We start from the raw sequence: 24628 nt of genomic DNA, 5'->3' as shown, positions 1-24628 counted from the left end.
GCCAGGTCATACACCACCCTCTCTGATGTTTCTAAACTAAGCAATTGGATAGACAGCCACAAAAGCTTTAAATATATAAAATACTGCCTAGATTTCATTTTCCTCCTATTGAAGAAAAAAAAAAGCCCCCTCCCACCCCTAGTCTCACTCTCTTTGGAATTGTATATAGAATGACAAGAACCTAGGGCTTTGTCAGACTTTGATGTTCATCTGTTTCAAAATGCATCGAATGTGGTCCCAAAGGCTGGCCAGGCCTATGCTGGCATAACCCCCATGACAAGGTGCTCACTACCTACAGAAGCAGCCCCTTCCATCTTGACATGAACTGAAATCTGTTTCCTGTAACTGCCACCCACAGCTTGGGCTCTGCCCCCAGGAACTACACCCAGTTCACAGCCACTCACCCTGCCCTTGAGAGCCCCAAGGGCTGTGTAGCAGCAGAGATGTCTCTGAGCTTTCTGCCACTTTCCAGGAGTGTGGCCTTGGTGCATAATAAGTGCCTCAATAAACGTTAGCATCTGAAAGAAGAAAGCTAGTCCCTCAAGCTGAGTTAGGGCCTCTGGGCTCCCGCAGCCCTCCCTGCTGGTCTCCATCCCACTCTGCTCACACTGACATGACTGTCTGTTCATGCGTCTTTCTCTCCTAGCATCTTGATAATTGGGGCTATGTCTTATTTATTTCTAGCTCTGTTCACTTAAGTGTCCATCTGTTCATCTGGCCCCTCCTCTCTCATATTTCCTGAGCACTTCCTCTGTGCCAGACCCTGTCCCAGACCTTGGGGACACACAGCTGCATCAGATGTGATCCTTGTCCTCAAGAAGCCCCTGGTGTGGTGGGCTCCAGAGGCCAGCAGTTAGAATGCCATGCAATTGGTCCTGGGGTGGGGAGGGGATGGTACAGCTTCCAGATTTCTAAAGGGCAGGGACATGTTTTAGTTCTGACTCAGGCCTAGGTTCAGAAGGGAACTAATCAATGTCTGTGAGAGCATGACCAGTAGAAGAAATACCCCTATTGGCAGGTACCACCAGATACCCATTACACAGGTGAGCTTCCAAGTGAATCTGTGGTACAGGTGGGCTTCAAAACCGGGGCCTTCCCCACAGTCCTCACCCCACCCCTGACCCTGGCAGGGACCCACCTGCAGGTAATGGTAGGCTAGACCCTGGTGGCAGGATTTGGACTTTAGCAGGCTCTTATCCAAGGTGGCTGAGGTCTTCTGGCAGACCTCATGGGCGTGGCTGAGGGTCAGAGTGGACCAGGAGCCCCGCTTGACATAATTGGTGTCAGTGCCCACCCCAATGCTGGGGCAGGCGGCCGGGGGTGCGGGCGGGGCTGGCGGGGTAGTCAGCTCGGCGGTGTTGTTTTTGGCGGCTTTGAGCATGTGCCCGCTGATGGTGTTGTAGGCGTGCATGCAGTACCGCGGCTGGCTGCGCTCCGCCTGTCGGCCTAGTGTCATCAGCCCGGAGGCTGGGCCACTGCTGCGAAAGGCACCACTCTCACCGTCCAAGTTGTCATCGGAGCTCCACCAGCCCGAGATGTTAGAGCGGCTGCGCCGTTTGGGCTCCCCAGCCTTGGCCCGCTCCTTGCTCTTGGCCCTCCGGCCCTTGCCGTCCTCCATGCCACCTTTCTTGCTGCCATTGCCACCGACCTTGCCTGCCGTGCCCTCCAGTGAGGGTGCCTTGGTGAAGAAGAGCCGCTGGACTGAATGGACCAGGTGGCGGATGCGCCCAGGACTCTCGCCGCGGGCCTTGGCCTCACCGCGGGGGAACTGGAGTGTGCTGAAGCCATCGCGGTGGATGGGCAGCTGCTTCTCAAACTGGTCCAAGAGGTTGGCAGGCAGCCGGTTGATCTTGGTGGCCTGGGCATGGCTGGGGAAGGGGCTCTCCTCTGGCACCTCGAAGTGGGAGTTATAGTGGATTCGGGGGAAGGTGCTGCTTGGCGGCGGCAGCTGGTTGTTGAGTGGGAAGAGACCATCCCCCGGCAGAGCGTTCTGCCCAGGGAAGCGAGCCTCGCGGGCAAAGGCCTCCGTGGGCGATAGCAGGTAGGGGTTGCGGTCAGGTCCTGCGAACAGGGGCTCGTGTGGTGGGTCCAGGCTGTCGGAGAGGTGGCGGGGGCGGCTGTCACCGAGGCCTTTCATGATCCCGGCCCTGGGGGCGGGGGCCGTCGCCCTAGTGGGGCGCCCGGGTCGCTTCTCCCGGGCAGCAACTATCCTGGGGAGAGAAGACAGAGAGGGGTCAGCTGGATTTGGAGGGGACAGGATGCCGGGAAGGTCAGCCAGACCCCCATAGGTCTCGGGGTTGGGAGGATTTCTCAAGACTCTTGGCCTGCCCTTAACATTGTGAGGCCGAAGATGAGAGTACAAATGGAGGCCCACATCCTATACAGATAAATAAAAGTTACAACTCAGGCTAGCAAACTGTTAAACAAAGCATGTTCTACTCTCCTACCTTGATGAGCATTATCTTCATGATAACCTGCAATGCCAGGTGCAGACTCAGACTTCCTGGTCTCCTCCGAATTCTCTGGTGGAATGTTTTTGGGGGAGCCGCCTGCCCTCCACTTTCCTCTCATCTCTGACTCTGTCCCTCACCATAAGGAGCCGCACACACACATGCACTCCAGCCTACACGTCCAAGCTCATGCCCCATGCCTCCAAAATAGCCACTCTTTGGGCCTGGGGATGGTCCCACTGGCAGTGTAGGCCACCCAAGGGAAGACCCACCCTGGCTCAGGAAGCAGGCCTGGGGTCATTTGGGTAGGGGATTCCAGGGGCCGCAGTATCCAGAGTGTGGTCTAAAGCAGGGATGTAAGCTCTGGTGATGTGTCCTCTTGGCCCCTGAACACTCCTCATGGGGAAGGACCTGGTCAAAAGAAGGACAGAGAGGCCTTCTGAGGGGTAGGGCCCGGGGAGGGCCCCTCCTACCCAGGTCCGAGGGCAGTACTGTCCAACTCTTTATCTTAGCAGAAGAATCCATACATCAAATATAAACCCTCTGTAAAAACCTGCTCTGTCCTCAACAGAAGTCTACCGAGTGTGACCTCTGGGCTAGGCGCTGGGGACTGCAGACATGAGAGATGCCAACGAGCCCCTTAGCTCATCATTTCCAACTGGGATGAATCAGTGATGGCCAGCCTGGAACAGAGTTCTTGGCAATTCAATAACAGGAGCACATCCTCAGGACTGGGTGGACGGGGCAAGGCCTCAGGGGAGGATGGCATCTAGGTGGAACCACTGGGCCTCCATTTCTCTCCCTGCAAATTGGACAGTTAAGACTAGTTGGGTCTTCCAGCCAGAACCGTCCTGGAAATACCAGTCTCAAACTTGGGCAAGTCTTTTCCCTTTCCAGGCCTCAGTCTTCCCATCTGTACCATAGAGCAGAAGAGAGGTCAGCAAGGTTTCTAAGCCCTGGACCCCACCAGCCCTGCTTGGAGGGGTCCCAAGGCTTGGTCTGGCCTGTGTGCCTGGCGTGATGAGGATCTGTGAGGAGTCAGTGTGGCTGAAACAGAGCAAGTGAGAGTGAGTGCAATGAGGGGAGGGCTCTCAGAGGGGCTGGGGCAGGTCAGAGTGGACAGGCTCCAGCTGAAGCCCAATGCAGTACGCAGAATGATGGCTCCAAAGATGCCCATGTCCTAATCCTCAGAACCTGTGATTAAGTTACTTTACATATTAATAGAGATTTTGCAGATTTAATTAAGGGTCTTGAGATGGGGAGATAATCCTGGATTATCTGGAGGGGTACAACCTGATTACATGGGTCCTTATAAGAGGGAAGAGTCAGAGAAGGAGATGCGCCAACGGAAGCAGAGGTCAGAGTGATGCAGGGTCATGAGCCAAGGAATGTGGGCAGCCGTTAGAAGCTGGAAGAGGCGAGGAGCTAAAGCCTCCAGGAGGAACGCAGCCCTGCGCCCACTGTAGACTCTGACCTCCAGAACTGCAAGATAATAAATCTGTGTTGTTTTAAGCCACTAAGTTTGTGGTAATTTGTTACAGTGGCGATAGTAAAACTAACACACCTAACATGGGTTTGGGTGGCGGAGACTCCCTCCCACCCCTCAGAGCAGCTCTTAAGGCAAATCCCAGACCCCACCGAACCCTGCGTGATAAAGCTGGCCTAAGTGAAACTCCCATCTTAGAGACGGGGAAACTGAGGCCCTCAGAGGGGAACTTCCCCAAGGTCACAGCGTGGGTCCAGTGGCTGAGGCAGGACTGGGACCCACAACTCTCCTTACTCCTCTGCATAGCTGCCTTGCAACGGTCACCCCAAGCTGGCTGGCCCCGAGACCCTCCGGAATCTGAGAACGATTCCTTGGACCTAGGCATTTTCATGACGAGTAGTGCTCTAAGCCTTCCCAAGCCCTGAGACTTCTGCAGAGCCCACCTGGCTCAACTCCCCCTTCTCTGCCAGAGACTCTCCTTGCCTCTGAGGGCCCCACTCCTGGAGACCAGAGCACTTTAGTGATGGAAGGATCTCTGCTTCCACCGGGCAGCTTGGCAGAGCATTTATCCCCAGCCTGGAGAGGAAGTAGGCTGACTGACATCTTCATCTGCATTACACCATATCCTCACAACAGTCACATGAGGTGGGGGACCATTGTCTCCATTTTACAGATGGGGAAACTGAGGCTGGGAAAGCCAGTTCTAGCTAAAGTGAAACGGTAACTCAGACTTCAGCCACCCCATCAGCGTCCCAGACAGTCAAGGGTCCCCCTCCTCTCCAGCCAGCAGCAGCTGTCTCTGGGCAAACCTCTTCTTGAAGGCAATTCCAGGCAAAACCACCCCCATATCCCTCCTGCTCCCAGGCCTTTCTTGGCCTCCTCACATCCCCTTAGGGCCAGAGTGATCCCTGGGCTCAGGGGCCAGCCTCCTCAGCTCTCCAGCTGGAGAACTGAGTGTGCGGCAATATGTTCTTGATGCCCACTCAAGTTAGGCTGATGATACTGAAAACTGAAAATGCTGTTTGCAAACAGCCCCGCGGGCTCGCTGGCTTGCTGGCTCAGGAGGGGCCTGACTCCCTAGAAATGGGGGAGATGGAGAGGGCTGGTCACAGGGAGTAGAAGATAGCTGCAGAGCCCTGCCCCAGAAGTGCACGCTACACTCAGTTCTCCCAGCCCAGGGCACCTTCTCCAGCCCTCCCAGAGAGAAGCTGGCTTCAATTTCATATCACAGGCACTCCTGAGCTCAGGAATCCAGAGGTGCCCCAGGGGAAGGTGTGAGCCTGGGTCCATGGCCGCCTCCCTGAGCCTCAGACTGTGCATCTGCCAAATGGGGCCAGGAGGAGCAGGTGAAGGAAGATGTGGGAAGGGTTGGGTGAATTGTGAAGTGCTGGCATATGCTCCTTCCCCTGAGTCCTGGTGGTTTTGACTGATGAGGCCCCTTGCCTAGAATGTGGGAGGAGGAGTTAGACAGGTCTTGAAGGTGCTTTTGGGATTATAAGAGGGAGAGTGGGGGCTACCAGCCTCAGGGAGACCTCCAGAGACCAGCTAGACACTTCAATAACCACAAGTGAGCTCCCAACTACCTTCCTTTCTGTGATTGGGCCCTCATTGTTAAAACATCTCTTCTTCTGACTTCTGGGGACCTGCATGTCTGTCCTTCTACCCCACCTTAATTGCTGGTGCATTCCAGGGCTCTAGACAGGCCCATAGTGTCCCCATATCAGTAAAATGCTTCAATGTCACCCAGTGGGGAGTCAAGCCAGACACCTGGGCATCTCCTTGAATTCTTTCCTCTCTTGACCTTCCCTGTCCTTCCCCTCCTGTAACCCCACTGTGCCTGGAAAATGATTCTGCCTGAGTCTCAGTTCCTGTGGCCTACGGGGAGCCAGCTCTATCCCAGAACCCCAGGGGTGGACACATGACCCAGGCCTAGCCAATCAGAGCCTTGCATCCCTGAGTACTGATTGGCTGAGAGATGGAAACAGAATCATCTTTAGCCAATGAGAGTTGGCCCTGGGATTATGGCTGAACTCTAGGGAAAGAGGCATCCTCCTTCTGTTAGGGCTGCTGTGCTTGGCAGAGTGTCAGCCTGGAGTCTTTCAGCAAGACCTTGCCCGACATTTCAGATACAAGAGTCAAGAGACTTTTTGCTTAAATCTGAGTTGAGTTTCTGTGTCTTTCAACAACAACCTGACTGATGCTGGCCCCACATGTGGTAGGTCACTACAGCAGTGGTTGTGGGTGCCCCGCCCATCTCCTGTGGCCTCATCACTGTGGTATCCAACAGGCTGACTTCCAACTGTCAGCATCTGCCTCCCTGCAGGGGGGTTGGGGGAGCCTGCTCTGCTCACACGTGGCTGGCAAGAACTGCCAGAGAGTTAACGACCCCCTGATCCGGCTGCAGCTCTCAACCAGTAACTGTTGGGGAGCTGGTGGGACAACTGAGGAATGGGTTCTACACTGACTCCTGGAGCTGCCTGAGGGGGCTGAGCTCCAGTTGCCTGCAGTAGTCACTTGCTTGATAATAATGCTCCCTTCATTGGCTGCCTCCCCTCCCCCCATACAGTGAACTGCCTGTTCCCAGATGAAATACTTGCACTTGAATCTTTGTCTTGGGCATGCTTTTGGGGAACCCCAACTGTGACAGTCACTGAGTCACAGAGATGCTACCTCAGTTATGTTTCCTGGTGCCATCCCCTCTCAGTGTTCTCTACCTGTGTCACTCCCACCCCACACCTGGACAACTGTATCAGCCTCCTCCCTGGTCCCTCTGTGTCCACTCTAAGACCCTTACAATTCAGATTCCAAACTGTGGCTGGAGTGATACCTCTAAAATGACAAAGCAACAGTGTTCTTCCCCTTCAGTGGCTCTTAGGACAAATACTCAACTCCTTAGCCTGGCATTCAAGGCCACTGGAGAGCTAGAATCTGCAAGCCTCTAACCCTTGGCTCCAGCCACATGGCCTGCTGTATCCAAAGAAACTCTGAGACAAAGAGTGTCAGCCCGGGGAAGGGATGGCATAAGGTCTCACGGCAAGGCCACTCCAGGCCTGGAAGCCAGTCTCTTGATGCTTAACCCAGGCCTCTGTCCACTGGCCCTCCTGAAATGGAGGGTCTGCGAAGGAAGAAGACAGTGTTGGGTCTGCACTGCCAGCCGAGGAGCAGAGGATGAGGAGGGTGGAACACATGAGGTGCCTCAACAAAGAGTGGAGTCCAGAAGGCTCAGCGTGGTCTAGTTTCTGCCAGCTTCTCCAGCCTCATTCCCATCCCCCATCTCCCCCCCTGACAATCAAACTCATTGCCCTGCTGGATTTTCTTCATCGTTCTCATTGCTTTTGGAAACTCTCACATGTTACTTGCTTGCTAGTTTATTGTCCATTGTTCCCTGGGTCTTTGCTGTCCAATGTGGTAGCCACTAGCCACATGTGGCTACAGAGCACTTGAAATGCACATAGTGCAACTGAGGGACTGAATTTTTAATTTTAATTAGTTGTAATTATCTTAACTTTAAATAGTCACATGTGGCAAGTGGATACCATATTGGACAGCACAGTTTTAGAACTTCAAACCTCCTGCTCTCACCCCCTTCTAGGGTCCAGGAGATTCTCTTTCCTCTAACACCTTGTCCACCTTTTTGAGTTGGAAGCTTAACTCATTTCTGACTTTCTTATATTCTAATAAATACGTCATTGGAAAGGCTATACATTTCCCCTTGAGTACCTATTTGGCTGTACCTCATAGATTTTCTTTTCCCATAGGTATTTTTCCTCCCTTTAAAAAAAACTGAGGTGAAATTAACGTAACATAATATTAATTATTTTAAAGTGTACAATTCAGTGACATTTAGTACATTCACAGTGTTGTGTACCTGCTGGTTCCAAAATATTTTCTTAACCCCAACAGAAAACCCTGTACCCAATCAGTCACTCCCCGTTCCTTCCTCCTCCCAGCCCCTGGCAACCACCGGTCTGCTTTCTGTCTTTATGAATTGACCTATTCCCATGGGTTTTATTTTTATTGTGGTAAAATATACATAACATAAAATTTGCCATTCTAACCATTTTTAAGTGTAGAGTTCAGTGGCATTACTTACATTCACAATGTTCTGCAACCACCACGATTATCACCAAAACTTTTTCATCAACCCAAACAAAATTAAGCAATAACTCCTTATTTTCCTCCTTTCCCCAGCCCCTGGTAATTTTGAATCTACTTTCTGTTTCTATGAATTTGCCTCGTCTAGATATTTCATATAAGTGGAATTGTACAACATTTGTCCTTTTGTATCTGGTTTATTTCACTTAGCATAATGTTTTCAAGGTTCATCCATGTTGTAGCCTGTGTCAGAACTTCATTCTTTTTTATGGCCGAATAATATTCCATTGTACATATATACCGCATTTTGTCCATTCATCTGTTGATGGGCATTTGGGCTGTTTCCACCTTTTGGCTATAATGAATAATGCTGCAGTGAACACTGAGTACAAGTATCTGTTTGAGTCCCTGCTTTCAATTCTTTTGAATATATACCAAAGAGTGAAATTTCTAGGTCATGGTAATTCTCTTTAACTTTTTGAAGAACTACCAAACTGTTTTCCACAGGGGCCATACCATTTTCCATTCCCACCAGCAATGTATGGTTCCAATTTCTCCACGTTTTCATCAACACTTATTTTCCTTCTTAAAAAATTACAGCCATCCTAGTAGTCATGAACTGGCATCTCATTGTGGTTTTGACTTGCATTTCCCTGATGACTAATGATGTTGAGCATCTTTTCATGTGCTTATTGGCCATTTGTATATCTTCTTTGGAGAAATGTCTATTTTGGTTCTTTGTTCATTTTTTTAATTGAGTGATTTGTCATTTTTGTTGCTGAGTTTTAGGAGTTCTTTATATATTCCAGATATTAAACACTTATCAGATATATGATTTGCAAATATTTTCTCCCATTCTGAGCCTATAGGTTTTTAATATGGAATGTCTTTCAACTGTTCCTGGTCTGGCTACTCACTCTTTCCCTCTTCATTTGCACTGAGGGCCTCCCTTCCCCTCAGAATCCCCTGGCCTGTCAGTTCCACAAAGAACACAAGTCTATGTTCCCATAACCTCCTTGTGAGCAAGGGCTGGTTCTTCTCATCTTGGGGGCAGAGGAATGAGAAAGGATCTGGAGATGGACATGTAGAGGATGCTGTAGGACAAGCAGTGGTGGCCACGTAGGTCCCCCTTTCAAGACTGAGGAACTCACATCTCCAGTTGCCAAGAGCACTGGCTGCTGAGAGTTCACAGCTGGGCACCTGCTAGGACTTGCTCTCAGCCAAAGGGAGATGACGCATCCACGGTTACACTCCCTCCCCAGCGGCAGGCTCCGTCCAGTAACTGGTTGATGTGGGGGCACTAAGGCCTGGCCCTCTTGTCCAATTCAGAACAACCCTAAAGGGCCATCCCAGCCTCAGAGCTCCCCATGGGATTAGCTGAGGCCTTTGTTGTAACTGCATCTCTGGTCACCTCCTCCCTCTCCCCAGCCCTGCGCCCCTCACCTGTCACAGATGTTCCCAAGCAAACCTCAAAGTCCGTTTCCTGGGGAACCTGACCCTGAGACAGGACAGAACTGGGTTCTACTTCTTTCCCTCCTTACCACAGGTCATTTGGCGATTTAATTACTCCTCTTCAGCCTCAGTTTCCTCTTCTATAACACAAAGATGAGGATCCTTACTTTTGAACATTATGACGAGGATGAATTGCGATGTCATATAGAAAGCCTCTGGCACTTAGGTGCTCTATAAATATCGATTATACTCCCCTCCTCACCTCACCGTGATTCTCGGGGACAGGCCAAGGCTCCTAAGTGTAGGGATGCTGCAAAGGATGGTAGAAAGTGCACACAGCTGGACCTAGGTTCAAAGCCTGGCTCTGCCCTTTTCTTGCTGTGACCTCGGACTGGTCCCTCTCTCTGGGTCCCAGTTTTCGTCTCTAGGTAGTAGGAGATTTGAGGCAGGGTGCTCTGGGCATCTGGTCACATTGATTCCCTCTGAGCTCTCTTATCATGGTTCCTGGGACACTAAATGCCAGCCCCTCAACCACCCAGCAGCCAGGGGTAGCAGGAGCCTCACCTTGGGGAGGTCTTAAAATAGGCAGGCCTTGGCCTCGCGGGGGAGCAGCTGGCTGCCTCGAGCTGCTTTGTCTCTGAGCTATACTTAGGCCCATCCGGGTGCCCATAATTACCTCTCATTAATATAAGCCTCATTGCCCTCACGGAAACATGGAGGAACCAGCAGAGCTGCTGCCTCCCCAGGAGCCCTCCCTGCTCCGTGGTGCCTCTGTGTCTGCAGCCGCTGCCACCATCTGCACAGAGTGGGGACTCCTTGCCCTGTCCCAGCTCATCCTGGAGCCAGAGTTGGCCTGTGAGCATGGGAGAGCTAATTAGGGACAAGGCCAGGAACAGAACTCAGCATGCCGCTTCTCGAAGCACAACTCATCTGATCACTTCATTTCCCTAATCTAGAACTTTCTGTGGATCCCCGTCTCAAACTCCTTCCAAGACCCTCACTGATCTAACCCCAAACCCTGTTTCAGACATTACCAAGCCCATTTCCCTTCTTCACAGCCCTTCCCTTTAACCAGCCCAGATCCCTTACTGTTTCCTACTTATATCTTCTGTATTTGGTGCTGCCAGAAAGGCTGGCTTTGTCTAAGGTTACATTAACAGAGATAGAGAGTCTAAATGAAAAGAAGGGATAGTCCTATTCAAAGCTGAGCCCTTTTGTTAAGAGAGAGACAGACAACTAAAGTGGGGTGTGGGAGCGTGAGTTGAGTGATGAAAGGCTGGAAATGATGTAGGTGGAATGGCCAAACATTCCGGGGATGTTCACAGCAGTCCATGGAGGACACAGCCACTGCCGTAGGCCTCTGAAGGGATGATGTGTGGAAAGGGAAGGTGGGGTCTATGTGGCCTCCAGGACCTTGGTGCTGCCTGGGGTAGGGATGAGGTATAGAGAGGCAGGCTGTGTTATACTGCGACTTCACCTCTGGGTACTCCTCCCATTCTCCTCCGACATCTCTGGCCACACCTGCTCCATCTCTTGATAGCTTCTCCTCCACTGACCTCTCAACGCTAGAGGAACTGGGTGCTCTTTGCTTCTCTTTCCCGCTGATCTCATCCAGACTCATGGCTTTAAACACCACTTACATCTGACAACTCCTCAATTGACATCTTCCGTCCAATCTCTCTCTCAAACACCAGACTCATATCTCTAACTGCCTCCTGACATCTCGCCCCGGATGTCTGACAGGTCCAAAATCAAATGCCTGATCTCCCACCCAGCCCGACCTATTCCTCCCACAGTCTGCCCCAATTCAGCACTGTCATCCTCCTGCTCACTCGGGTCAGAAACCTTGGGATCATCCTTGACTCCTCTTTCTTTCACCCCCCCCCCACCCCACATCCCATTCAACAGCAAATCCTTCAAGAACAACTCCACCTTCAAGATATTCCAGGATCCCACTACTTCTCACCACCTCCACAGCCCTGCCTGGGACCAGGGCCCCGTCGTCTCTCACCCAGATGACAAGACTCCCATGGCCTTTAGACTAAAAGCCAATCTTCTTCTTCTTCCTTCTTCTTGCTTCCCAACCTCATTTCCTGCCCCTGCTCCCCTGGGCTTCCATTCTGTTCCCTGAACACGGATCGTTAACACCCGTCTCGGGGCTTCTGCCCTGCGCGTGTCTGAAATGCTCTGTCCTCTCTGACCACATGACCACGCCTTCCTTCATTCAGGTCTCGGCGCACAGGCTACTTCCACAGATAGGCCAGGCTGACCACCGTCCAGAGCAGCCCCTCCCCTGGCAGCCCTCTTTGCTGTATCATCCGGATTTATGTCCGACGGAGCCTGGAACAGCAGGGACAGGGTCTGTGTTTGTCACTGCTGTGACACTAGCGCCCAGCACAGGGCTTGGACGCCCCAGAGGTTCATCAAGCTTTTGCTCAGTTGAAGAGTGGTGGAAGGCCTTGGGGGATGCCTGGAAATGCTGAAGAAGGTGAGGCAGCCACAGGGTGGTGAGTTTTTAGCTCAAGCTAACCAGTGCAATCCTTTATTGAGTGCTTACTGTATCCCAGGTGCTTCCCATACGTGAACTCGCTGAAGCCTCAGTGCGGCCCTTCCTGGTGAGGATGATGAGTCCTCTGTGGCAGTCAGCCTCCAACATGCACCCCAGTGAGACCCATCTCCTGCTGTTCATGCTCTTGTGTATGCCCCCTCCCCTCAAACAGGAGCTGGGTTGACTATATAACTAATAGGATATTGTGGAAATGACCAGTATGATCTCTGAGACAGGTCAGAACAGACATTGCAGCTTCTGCCTTCCTCTCTTGGACCACTGGCCAGGGGGAAGCCAGCCGCCATGTTGTGAGGACACTCAAGCAGCCTAAGGAGAGGTCCATGTTGGGAGGAACAGAGGCTTCCTGCCAACAGCCAGCACCCACTTGCCAGCCGCGTGAGTGAGCCACCTTGGGAGCAGATCCTCCCGCCCCAGTTAGGACTTCGGTTGGCTGCAGCCCTGGCTGACAATGTGACTGCCACCTCATGAGAGATCCTGGGCCAGGACCACCCACTGAGGCTGCTCCTGGGTCCCTGCTCCCAGAAACTCTGTGAGACAATATATGTTTATTGTTTTAGGCCATTGCCAAGTTTTGGTATAATTTTTTATGCAGAAATGGGTAACTAATACACCCATGTTAGAGGAGAAAAAGCAGCTCAGATGACTAACGTCACCCACTCTAGGTCCTCCAGCCGGGAGGGGTGGAGCCTGGGGTGCTTCCATCTGATGCCTGAGCCTGCATCCTGTGGCCTTGCCCACCAGGCTGAGGTTCCAGGAACCTTTTCATCTATGACAGCTCTGTCATCCTGGTGGATTCAAGGTCCAAACTGTTTCCAGCCTAAGTCTGTGTCCATAGCAACTGTTTGAAAAGCATGACATTCAATCAATTGGTTGTTTGGTCAATAAGATAGCAGGCAATGGCTGGAGCATATACCCCTGGATCTGGCAGCTCGGGACACGTGGCCAACACTGTCCCCACCTCAGGGCTCCTCCACTGCTTGAAGCCGAATTCCTGTGCTGCCCATCCTGACAGTGAACACAGGGCCTGGGACGTGGGTGCTGCAGCTCCTCTGGGGTGAGGGGCGTAGATTTGGGGCTGAGCGCTCTGTGGGGACAGGGCTGCCTACCCGGCCTCTCTGAGACCCCATTTAAACCACCTAGCCTCAGCCAAGGCTTCAGACGTCACAGGAGCCCCACACTCAGCACTCATCTTTGTGTGGTAGACACGGAAAAGATAGAGAGAAATAGACCCAGACCTTCAGAACAAAGGGACTACAGAGGCAGAACCAGAGTCACTTTTTTAGAAACCCAAATAGAACTGCTTCATCCAATTCCCTTAAACCCCTTAAAGTTCTCCCCCCACCCTCAGGCAGAACGCCAGCCTCTTCATCCTGACTCAGCTACAGTGGCCTCCTCATTTATTATCTCCAGCGTCTCCAGCTCTTCCCTGCCACAGGGCCTTTACACATCCTGTTCCCTCTGCCTGAACATTTTTCCTTTCAATTCTTCACATATCCAGCTGCTTCTGTTGATTCAAGTCTCTGCTCAAACATCACCTCCTCAGAGGCCTTCCCTGACCCCTGAGATGGTTCCTCTGTCCCATTCTGCTCTCTCTCTTGACCTCCTTCTTGATTTCCTTCAAAGCACTTGTCAGGGTCTCTAGTTATCCTGCTTGGTTCCTTGTGTACTTGATTAATATCCATCTCCATGCTCTGTGGGCTCTGAGAGTGGGGGGGCCACGCCTGTTTCATTTCCCACTGTATCCCTGGGACTAAGGACGGAGTCATCACGTAGGGAGGTGCACAATAAGCAGCTGCTAGGTGCACGGATGGTCAGACAGACAGAGCCTCAGAGGGACAGGAGCTGGAGAGAGCTGGAGCTGCCCCATGGGAGAGAAGGGAGTTGATTGCCAGGCTGCCCCATCTCCCTTTCTTGCTGCTTCTCCATGTCTGGGTCCCCGATGGGCTGGGCTGGTGTTTCTGTTCCCCAGAACCTTCCTGAGGACATGCTGTTCCTGGCCTCTTTCCCTGCCTAATATCCTTGAAGCTCAAAAGAGACACCCCCTCCTCCAAGAAGTCTTCCCTGGCCTTGCAGGTGGGGGCAGGCCTCGTCTGGGTTCCCCCGTGATGGGAGCCACCACCTAAGGAATCACAGACAGTCCTGCGTGTCCCTCTGCACCGGGAGCAGGAGGCTGCACAGAGTGGCACTTGTGAGTGCTCCTGCATGAGGAGGGTGACAGACGTCCTAGTTTGCCTGGGCTCCACCTATTGTCCTGAGTCCCTGATGGCGAGCGCCCTGTTTCATTCTCACAGGTGTCATGGTTTAGATGATGAATTATATGCTCCCCTCATGCAGGAAGGAACATGGGGACACAGACAAGGAAGAGGGGTCTGTGGCTGAGATGGTGTAAATGAGGTCTGATCTGAGCTTCTTCCCCGGATTCCCAAGCCAGGACCCCCTCAATCTCAGGGCAGTCAGGGTCCCCCGACCCTCACCTAGGAGAAGCCTGAGTTGGGGGGGATCAGAGGGTGATGACCACAACCGTCCCCCTCCCCTCCACCTCCAGGCCTCACCTGGGGCCACCACTTGACACGCCAGGCCTTGCTGCCCTGCTCCAGCTGCTCCCTGTGGTGGCCCCAGGGAGGGGTGAGTACAGCAGTAGGGAGGCTGAGAATGTGGGTTCTGGAACCAGCCTCCTCAAGTTTGAATCCTGGGGCTGTGTGACCTTGAGCTGGTTACTGAACCTCCCTGAGTCCAGTGTCCTCAAAAGGTTGTTGGGAGAGATAAAGGAGTTAATACAGACTGATGGCTGGGCACAGCTCTGGCACACGGTGAGTGTTCTACAAGTATTCGCTGTTGCTGTCCTTATCAACAGGAACCACCCTAGGCAGACAGGGCTGGGCACCGTCCCTGTTTAGCCACTTGGAAGTTCAGAGAGGCAATGGGATTTAGCCTGGATCACACAGCATGTTGTGGCAGCTGGGATTTGAACCCAGGCCTCTGGACTCCTAGGCCAGTGCTCTCTGGAGGTCTCAAACCATGGGCTGGATGTGTTCTGGGTTATGGGCACTTTCTGAGTGGTCCTCACCTCTCCTCGTGTCCCCAGAGCCTAACTGTCTAGACCAGCTCTAGACTTTTAAATTTTAAAAGAATTAAACGAAAATTAAAATTCAGTTTCTCAGTCGCAGTAGCCACATCTCCACTGCTCAATGGCCACATTTGGCTAGTGGCTCCCACACACGTGGCTCAACGCAGACCATTTCCATCAGCACAGACAGCTCTCTGGGACGGTGGTGGCCTTGAACTTGATCACTGCATCGTGGCTGTTGCCCATGATACTTCCATGGCACTGGAGGGGGACAGCAATGCGGTCTTGCCCTCTGCAGTCCCCACAGAAACCTCGCTAGAGCCTACGGTTGTAGGAATGGTCAGCACTGAACTCGGTGAATCTTGTCTAACCTTCTCATGCTACGCTTTGTTGACTAGACTCAGGCAGGGGCTGGGACTCGCCCAAGGTCACACAGCAGGTGGAGGCTGCGAGGAGCTAGGTCTCCTGACTCCATGCTTGCTGTGCCCCAGCACCCTGCCGCTCAGGCTGGACAGTCAGCAGTCAGGCCACGCTGGGGGGAGGTGCTGGTCAACAGAAATGATTTTTTGCTGATGAACAAAAGCCAAAAACCCACTCTAGAATGGAAGGCAGGGGACAGCTGGCCACAGCTGCAGAGAAGGTACCCGTCAACCCCATGGATGGCTCCCCAGGCCACACTGGGACGACTGTAGAGCTGGGACGAGGGCAGAGGCAGGATTCCTCTTCTCCCCTCTCCATTCCTACAGGATCTGAAGGGACCTCAATAACTCCCTCGGCTGCCATTTCAAAGCAGTATTTGTTGTGCTCACGGGCGCTGGGACTCTGAGTTCTGGCTGACTCACTGTGCGGCCGCAGGCAAGTCACCTCCCCCACCTTGGTTTTCCCATTTGGAAAATGGAGATAATTATCCCAACTGGGGCCCTTGTGAGGGGCCAAATGGGACTAACTGGATGGAAGAGCATTTGTCAACCAGGCGGCACGAAGGGAGGGAGAAAACAGGTTTGGATCCCGTCTGACTTGAGTTGGACAGGCTCCAGCTCTTCCCAGCAGTGTGACCTGGCCTCATGCAAGTCAGCTGGCCTCTCCAAGCCTTGGTTTCTTCACCCAGGAAGTATGGATAAGATACTTCACTTGCTTGACAATGGAATATTATTCAGCCATAACAAAGAATGGAGTGCTGATACATGTGACAGCATGAGGAGCCTTGAAAACATTGCACCACGTGAAAGAAGCCAGACACAAAAGCCCACATGTCGTACGATCCATTTATATGAAACGTCCAGAATAGATAAATCAATGGGACAGAAAGCAGATTAGTGGTTGCCAGGGGCTGGGAGGAGGGGCGTGTGTGGAGTGACTGTCCACTGGGTACAAGATTTTTGTTAGAGGTGATGAATGAGTTCTAGAAATAGTGGTGATGGCTGCAAGACATTGTGGATGGACTTAATGCCACTGAGTTGTACCTTTTTAACTGGTCAAAATGGTAACTTTTATGTGTCTCCTACCACAATTTTAAAAATTAGAATACTTCATTTGTAGGCTATTTGTGAGCCTCCGTACAAGCGAAAAGGAGAAGCTGTGGTGGTTACAGGAGCCCCAAAAGGCCACTTTTTAAGACCTTTCTGAAGCTTATTTGTCAAGGGCTTCCTACATATACACACGCACTTTATATCCATTGTCTCGCTGAATCCTCAAATCAGCCCTATGAAGTGCCTCCTATCGTTGGTCCCATTTTACAGAGGGACAATTGAGGCACAGAGGGAAGTGACTTGCCCAAGGTCACACAGCAGGATGTGGTGGAGCTGGGATTTGAACCCAGGCAGTTTGGCTCCAGAGCCCATCTTCAGTCACCTCCCTGAGCCACCTCTCAGCTTCTGGGCAATGATGTCTCATCTGCCACCAGCTCACAGAGCTCCAAGCTCAGGTCAGGGGACACAACCTCTCACCGCCTGCTCACCACGACCTTCCTGGGAGAGAACTATTAGGGAAGGTTGTCCAGGGGACACACTGCCCCGGTCTGTGGCCTCAGAGCTCTGACTGTGGGGCAGGCGGGCCCCGGAGGTGACCTGCCCTGGCCTGTTTCATTCCGGCCCCCGCTGAGGGACCATCCTGGAAGCTCATGTTGGCAAAGAGCAGAGCAAAATGGTCAGAATGCAGCGATTGCCAGCACATTTAATTCAATTCCTCCAACATTTATGGGGCCTGCTCTGTGACTCAGAGAGTTCCAGCTCTTGAAGAGCATGTGGCCAAGTGCAGGAGGCAGAAATACAAATGGCAATTAGACAACACACAGAAATAAATTCCAGGAAGCATCAAAGCCAGGGTGTGCAGCCCAGCGAAAGGAGGGGTTAATACTCACTGGGGCACCAGGAAGGCTCCCTGGAGGAGATGGCATTTCAGTCAGATCTCTGAGAACAAGTAAGATTTCAACAGATAAGGGTGTAGGGAAGAGCATTTTAAAAAAGGGGAATGCATAGACAAATCATGGTCAGAGGTGAGAGGCGGAGGCAGTGCTGGGAACAGTGAGTTGTCTGTGTAGGGGGTTAGGCTTTGAGGGGAAGGGAGAGGCAGCTGCCTGGGATCAGATAATGGAGGGCCTTGGTGAACCCCAGGGGTTCTACATTTAAACTGTAGGCTATCCACCATCAAAATAGAGCAGGGCCCCAAAGGCCATTGGCACCAACAATTCCTCTTTAGGAATTATGCAGCAGCCTCGCCTTAAGCACGTGGGAAATCGGGGTGCACAGGGTTCTTCTTGAAACATTGTGTCTACTAGCAAAAGCCTGAAAACAACCCAAATGTCCACTAGGAGACTAGATAAGCAATTTACGATCCAGCACACTATGGAATACTATGCAGCTGTAAAGAAGAATAAAGCAACTCTAAGTACTGACATGAAAAGCTCTCCAAAATATACTGTTAAGTGAAAACGACAAAGGGGCAGAACAGGGTTATAGTATCTGTCTTAGTTTGGGACCTCTCAGAAGCAGACCCCTAGCCAAGGACTGGAGTCTTTGGGAGGCGATTCTGGGAAGCAAAGTGAGAGAGTGGGAAGAAAGGAAAGGCAGTGAAGGACGCGTTCCTGAGCAGTGGGCGACTATGTTCAGTCCCGCTGGGGAACTCTGTGCGACAGGGAGAACACGCATCTCAGAGCTTCCCCACGAGGGCGAGGGCGCTGGGAGGTTTATGCTCCACCTCCTTCTGCACTGGCTGAGGGCTGCCCCCAGGGCACAAACTCGCCAGCACTGCCCTCCTCTGAGGCTGAAAGCAAGCCCTCAGCTGGGAGTTGCAGGAGTTTCCAGAAGGAAGCAGTGGGAACCAGACAGTGAGGTGAGGCGGGCCCCCACGGCGTCTGCTACAGAATGGTCGCCATCATCTAAAAAGGGGAAGACAGGATTATTCATCTTGGCTTCTCTGTGGAAGGGGACCCCAAAAACTAGGAACAGGCTGGATGGAAGAAAGGGTAGGAGGAGGACTCTTTACTAATTTCTTTTTTTTAGAATTAAATAAAAACAAGCTTTTTATTTTAGAATAACTGTAGATTATTCCAGGTTGCAAAGAGAGCACAGAGTTCTGGTATAAGCTTTACCCAGTTTCCCCTCAGGTTAACGTTTTAGATAACAATGGTACATTTGTTCCAACTAAGAAACTAAGCTTGGCGCATTACTATTAACTCAACTCCGGACTTTATTTGGAGTTCATCAATTCCACTAACGTCCTTTCTCTGTTTCAGGATCCGATCCAGGATACGACATCACACTTAGTCTTTAGAACTTTGATGCATGTGAATATATTATCTACTCCAAAAATTTATTAAAAAATAATAAACTGTAGGCTCCTGGGAGTCAGCGAGGGCTTCTGAGCAGGCTTGACCTGACCTGGGCTCCTGGACGGAGCCTCAGCACCGGACACCTGCGGACAGGTGAGCCTGGGCCAGGCAAGCAGCATACAGGGGCTCAGGTCCCCGGCATGACATTTGCTTGTCCCTTTTCCCCCAAAAGAAGGACGGAAACTGTAGCAGATGCTGTTGGAACCCCACCCACATCTCCTGGGCACTGACCTCTACCTACCAAAGGCTGCCTCCCGCAGACACTGTGGCTCTGTCTATGGGAGCAAGCTCAGCCTACGCATAAGGCGAGCAGCAAATATGAGGGAGCTGATGCTCCCAGGAATAGTCCTCAGCCCATGCCGGCTGGGGAGCAGGTGGATAAACATGCAGCCTCCTCACCCCTTGGGTGCTGGTGACTCTGAGTGGTGTCTCCCAGGGGCCCCGGCTGTCCACAGCAGTACCTGCCTAGATAACAGGCCTTTACTGACTCCCCTTTCTTCCCTTCCTCACTCCCCAACACGGTTTTCCTGGGATCACCCCACAATAGATCTCCCTGTAATCCTTGTTTCTGGGTCTCCAGGAAAACCCCCACTGAGATAAAACCCAAGCCCGTCAGCCTGACCTCTAGGCTGTCCTTGCCGGATCCCTGCCCCTTGCCCCTAGCAGCTTCCCACCTGGAAGCCACACACATGGGCCCTTTGGGGCTCCCCAAACACGCTAGTTTCAGATGTCCATGGCTTTGCACATGCCGCTTCCTCTGCCTGGAACGGCCCTCCCAACCCCCCTGCCTTGGTTGCCCAGGGAACTCCTGCTCATCCCAGGGGCCCAGCCTGAATGCCGTCTCCTCTGTATTTCTCTGACCCTCGGGGGCACGTGGTGCTTCAGTCTCCCCTCCAGCAAACTTGGAATCCTCTCTCCCACACTCTGTGAGCTCCTTGAGAACAAAGACGCTCCTGAGTCTGACATACCTCACAGAGCCTGGTATACAACAGGTGCTTGATAAAAGCCTAGTGAACGAATGAATGAAACAATGCAGGAAGAAGTGAACAACCTTTCAGGACGACATTTTAAAGGGGAACATCACTCACTGAAGGCCTATTGTGCATCCACCCCTTTAAGACATGGTATCATTTGACCTCCCCACAACTCTCAGACTGAGGTGTCATTAATTCTGATTGAAAGATGAGGAAACTGAGGCTCACAGGTGAGGGGAGTTGTCTGGTAAGTAACAAAGCTAGGATCTGAACCCAGGTCTGTCAGATTCCTTCGGGCTTTCCACTGTCCCCCACCCCCTACTCGAAAGCTGGAGCGCCAAGCCTGCCGACTGGTCCTGGCTGGGCCCCTTACCTGCAATGAGAGCTCAGCCTGGCTCCTGCTGGCCTCTGGGCCTCAGTTTCCCCAGCTACACAATGTGGGTTGCCTAGAATAGGGGGACTTCAAGGTGTCTTACAGCTCACACAGTCTGGGATCCCAGGGTCTGCCAGGTGAAGGTGCCGGGGGCTCAGCTGTGTCCCCTCCTCTCTCAGGGATGGGAAGGGGGGTCAGGCACAGTACCTGGTAATTAAAAAAGCTGTGTTCAAGGTCAAGAACCATCTGTGGTTCAAGAATCATCTGCGGCATCCAAACATCCTACTATGAGCCCCACTCCCCCTTTAAGAGGAGAGTCATTGACGTGGGCCAGCCCCCAGGTCCCCTCACAGGTGCCCTGTCACCCCTTCCCACCTGTGAGGCCAAGCAAAGCAGGGATTCTGTGCCTTGCAGAGTGAGGGTGACTCATCCGATGTGACTTCAAGGGTGAAGACTTCACCCCCACCTACCCCCTCGCCAGGGTGAGGGGCTGAATGGGTGGGAGGAGGGGCAGAGCTCCCTGTTGTGTTTGGGGGGCCCAGCTCCCAACAGCGACCTTCACAGTCTGAGCCAGCAGCCCCAGCCTCCCCACGGACACCAATGATTTGCTTTGATTGTTGTCTCAGCACCTTTCAGGGAGCATCCCTGGGCCCCATGAGCTGTTCTTACCTTGGGCTCTTCTCTCAGGGACCAACCTGAGTCCAACCAAGTTTCTTGGTTCCCCCTCCATGGAAGCTCCTGGGCTGGTGTCCACTTGGGTCTGGATGTTCCATTAGGGGTGTGCCAACTTTGGGGTGCCCCCACTCCACCCTCTCCCTCTCTCCCACATTTAACAGGTCACCAGGCCATTGTAGGGTGGCAGCATCCAACACCCTAATCCAGCCCTTGCCTCCTGCCCCACATCCTCTTCACACTGGACCCTCATCAGATCTGGTCCAACCAGTCCCCTGCAGCCTCCCTGGCCCGTCCACCATCATTATTAAGACAGCACGTGCCCAGGATGTGTTAAAAAATAGCAAGTCTCCCTCCCACCTAGGCCTCCCAGGGAATTTCTCATATGGTCTTCCAGAAATGGTCCATGCCTCCCTCGCATGTGTATACAATGCTTACAATAACTACCACTTACACAGCCTCACTACGTGTCAACTCTGTTCCAAGAGCTTTAAGCACATATATTAACTCATTTTAACCCCTGACAACACCTCCATTTCACAGATGAGGAAACTGAGGCACCCAGGATGAGCAACTTGCCCAAGGTCACAGAGACAGTTGGCAGCAGAGCCGGGATTGAACCCAGGCTGTGTAAGTCCAGAGTCCAAGCTCTTAACCACTCTACGTGTCTTCCTGACTCCAATCACGTCCTCCTTTACTAAAGACCTTTCCCTGGCTGCCCTGCTCCCCTCGACATTCAAGGCCCTTTGCAATTCTGCCCCTGCCCACTTCTGCAGCAGCATCTCCACGCCATGCCATTCATGCTCCCTCCAGGCTGTGCTGTTACCCCTGCCTCGAATGCCCTTCTCCTTCCCCGAGTCTGGAGAGGGCCAGGCTCACATGCCCCCTCGTCCAGAGGTGCTCCCTGACCTGCTCACCCGCTGCCCCTCTTGCCTGCAGCCCAGAAGGCTGTCTCTCCCTCCAGGGGCTCCCACACCTTCCCAGGCCAGTAGAGCATCCTATCCAGTGTGCTGGAGTGAGCTGTCAGGGTACTCACCAGACTGGGGGCTCCCCACAGGCGGGGTGGGTAGCTTACTCATTTTCATATCTGCTTCATTCATTCATTCATTCAACGAATATTTGTAAACACCTCCTGTGAGCTAGGCCAGTGCTCACTAGCAGAGCTGTCTCGTGGGAGAGACCAACATCCCACACAGAACCACCATGTCTGCATGCCCACCTCTGCTCCCCTCACTCCACCCCACCCCTCACACACTGTCTCTCTAGAGAAGCTTTCAGAAAAGCTCTTTGGGAAGGGAGACGGATGAAATAGGATCTGACCTACGTGGATCCTTCTTCTTTTTTTTTTATAGTGCGTGTGATTTATTTTTTTATAGCGATAATATGGAATACAATTTTGATGGAGCATAATGCCATAGTAAAAATGGTACTTTTATTAAATTAAGAAATCTACAGGGCAGAAATGTGCTTGGAACTGGTTGTGCGGTACACACAAATCTAACTGCAGCCAAACAAGCTGCAGTATTCTACCAATAGGAACAGAAGCTGTGACTGTCCAAATATACAAATATTTTCCTATACACACAGTTAAAGCAACGGACCTCCACATATTCTGTGAAGAAAACATGCTGAATTTTAAAAACTCCTTATCTTTTTTAATCAATCATAATTTGGTTTTAAAAAATGCTTGAACCTTGGAAGAATTTCTCTCTAGATCAACCTAAGGATCTTATAATGATGTTGAGCATTTTAGTATTTTCTAAATAAGTTATCTAAATTTTATGTGGGACTTCTTGGGAGCAGAGGGATACACCAGTTGCAGCCTACCTGCCCCTGAGACGCCCCCTTTATCACATCAGAGGTGGCCTAGGGCCTGGGGATGGCATCCTCTGGGGGAACATCCTACAGCCTACCTCAGTGTCCCTCGGTGATTGGGGTGACCACAGGCCTCCACTATCCCCTCTTGTGTGCCCAGCTCCTGGGTTCCACCACCGGGGGCTCTGCAGCTGACCTGACATACTGAGCCAGGGTTCACCCTACCACAGACCTGCAGGAACTCTTGCAAACCACCAAATCTAACCCCCACTGTACAGATGGGGAAACTGAGGTTTGGAGGGGACACCTGATGCTGGAAAGTACAGTTAAGGTTTCATAGTCCAATCTTGTGATAGCCAGCTTCCAAGATGGTCCCCAGTGAGTCTCATCTCCTGGTACTGACATCCTTGGATAGTCAGTCCCCTCCCACACTGACTAGGGTTGACCTATGTAATCAATAGGATATTGTGGAAATGACCATATGTGACTTCCAGAGCTAGGTTATAAAAGACATTGCCATATCCGTCTTGCTCTCTTGGATCTCCTGCTCTGGGGGAAGCCAGCCACCAAGTTATTAAAGCACTCAAGCAGCCCTATGGAGTGGTCTGCATGGCAAGGAATGGAAGCCTCCTGCCAACAGTCCTGTAATGAGCTGCAAATCCTCCAGTCCCAGTCAAGCCATCAGATGACTGCAGCCCTGGCTGACATCTTGAGAAATCCCTGAGCCAGAACCACCCAGCTAAGCTGCTCCCAAATTCCTGACCCACAGAAACCATGTGATAATAAATGTTTATTGTCGTTTCAGGCTGCTACAGTTTGGGGTACTTTGTTATGCAGCAATAGATAACCAATACAAATCTCCTCTGGAAACGTGTTGACTTTTGCTTGCATATGTCTAGGGATGGGCAGCTGACTACCTCACAAAGCCATCTCCTCTACCACTGGGCAGCTCAGACTATTTGTCTCCCAGGGGTTTCCTCCTTGGCCCCAGCTTTGCCCTATAGGATTAGAGAAGACACAAGCTCCCTCTACCCTGGGCTGGCCACGCAGGGATTGCATCCCCTCTGGCCTCCTCCTCTGCCAGCTGCACCGCCCTGGACACAGCCACCCCACTTTCTGGCTTCCTTTCTCAGAGGATGAGGCTCCAGGTCCCCAAGCACTCTGTGCTTTCTCTTCAAGCCGTGGTCCAGTTTATCACAGACCTGAGTGGCCAAAAGGAAGTAATACCACCTACAGAATCTGGAAGATCTAGGTTTGAATCCCAGTTCCTCTGTCCTCTATCCTCTATCTATGTGACCTTGAGTAAGTTGCTTCCCCTCTCTGAGCCACTGTAAGACACGTGCAGTAACAGAGGGTCATTAGGAGGAGTAAATGAGTTAACGTAATGAAGATGAGACAGCATAATAACAGCAACTATTTCATTCATTGGGCCATATGATCCACCAGACACTTGACATACATTCGCCCATTTAACAGTCCTGCAGGGGAGGTGAGATTATGCCTCATTTTACAGAGGAGGAAACTGATCCCAGAGAAGTGAAGTGACTTGCGCAGATGGTAAGTGGTGGAGCTGAGATCTGAACCCCAAACGACTCTGCCCATGTCGAGAGATATCCTGGGTAAGGGGCAGTCCCTTTCTGCCAGCGTGTTCTCATCAGCAGAGCTCCAGCAGGGAACCTGGACCCCAAATGCACTGACTCAGTGCTCTTCCCACCAGGGTGATGTGTATCTTCCCAGCCCGGCTCATCTGCAGTTGTGAACGATTTCACAATTCACCTGCTGATCAGAGATGTAGCATGAACTCGACATCATACTCGGGCCTGCCGTGGTCTCCAGCTTTCTCTCC

The 24628-nt window shown here is 52.0% G+C and overlaps 1 protein-coding gene across 6 annotated transcripts in view; it reads right to left on the bottom strand.

Annotated features, from left to right (window-relative positions):
* DLGAP4 (DLG associated protein 4) overlaps positions 1-24628 on the bottom strand; it is a 202626-nt gene that overhangs the window by 86994 nt on the left and 91004 nt on the right. For all 6 annotated transcript variants that reach the window (XM_008530234.2, XM_070588274.1, XM_070588272.1 and 3 more), the window contains one exon: positions 1139-2210. In XM_008530234.2, coding sequence (XP_008528456.1) covers positions 1139-2137 — 999 coding nt within the window. In that variant the 5' untranslated portion in view covers positions 2138-2210. The remainder of the gene's footprint in view (positions 1-1138; positions 2211-24628) is intronic.

Source organism: Equus przewalskii, chromosome 21, assembly GCF_037783145.1.
Source record: "Equus przewalskii isolate Varuska chromosome 21, EquPr2, whole genome shotgun sequence".
Classification (NCBI taxonomy): Eukaryota; Metazoa; Chordata; class Mammalia; order Perissodactyla; family Equidae; genus Equus; species Equus przewalskii.
Note: the sequence above shows the minus strand (reverse complement) of the source record. Positions and strands in the feature narration are given on the sequence as shown.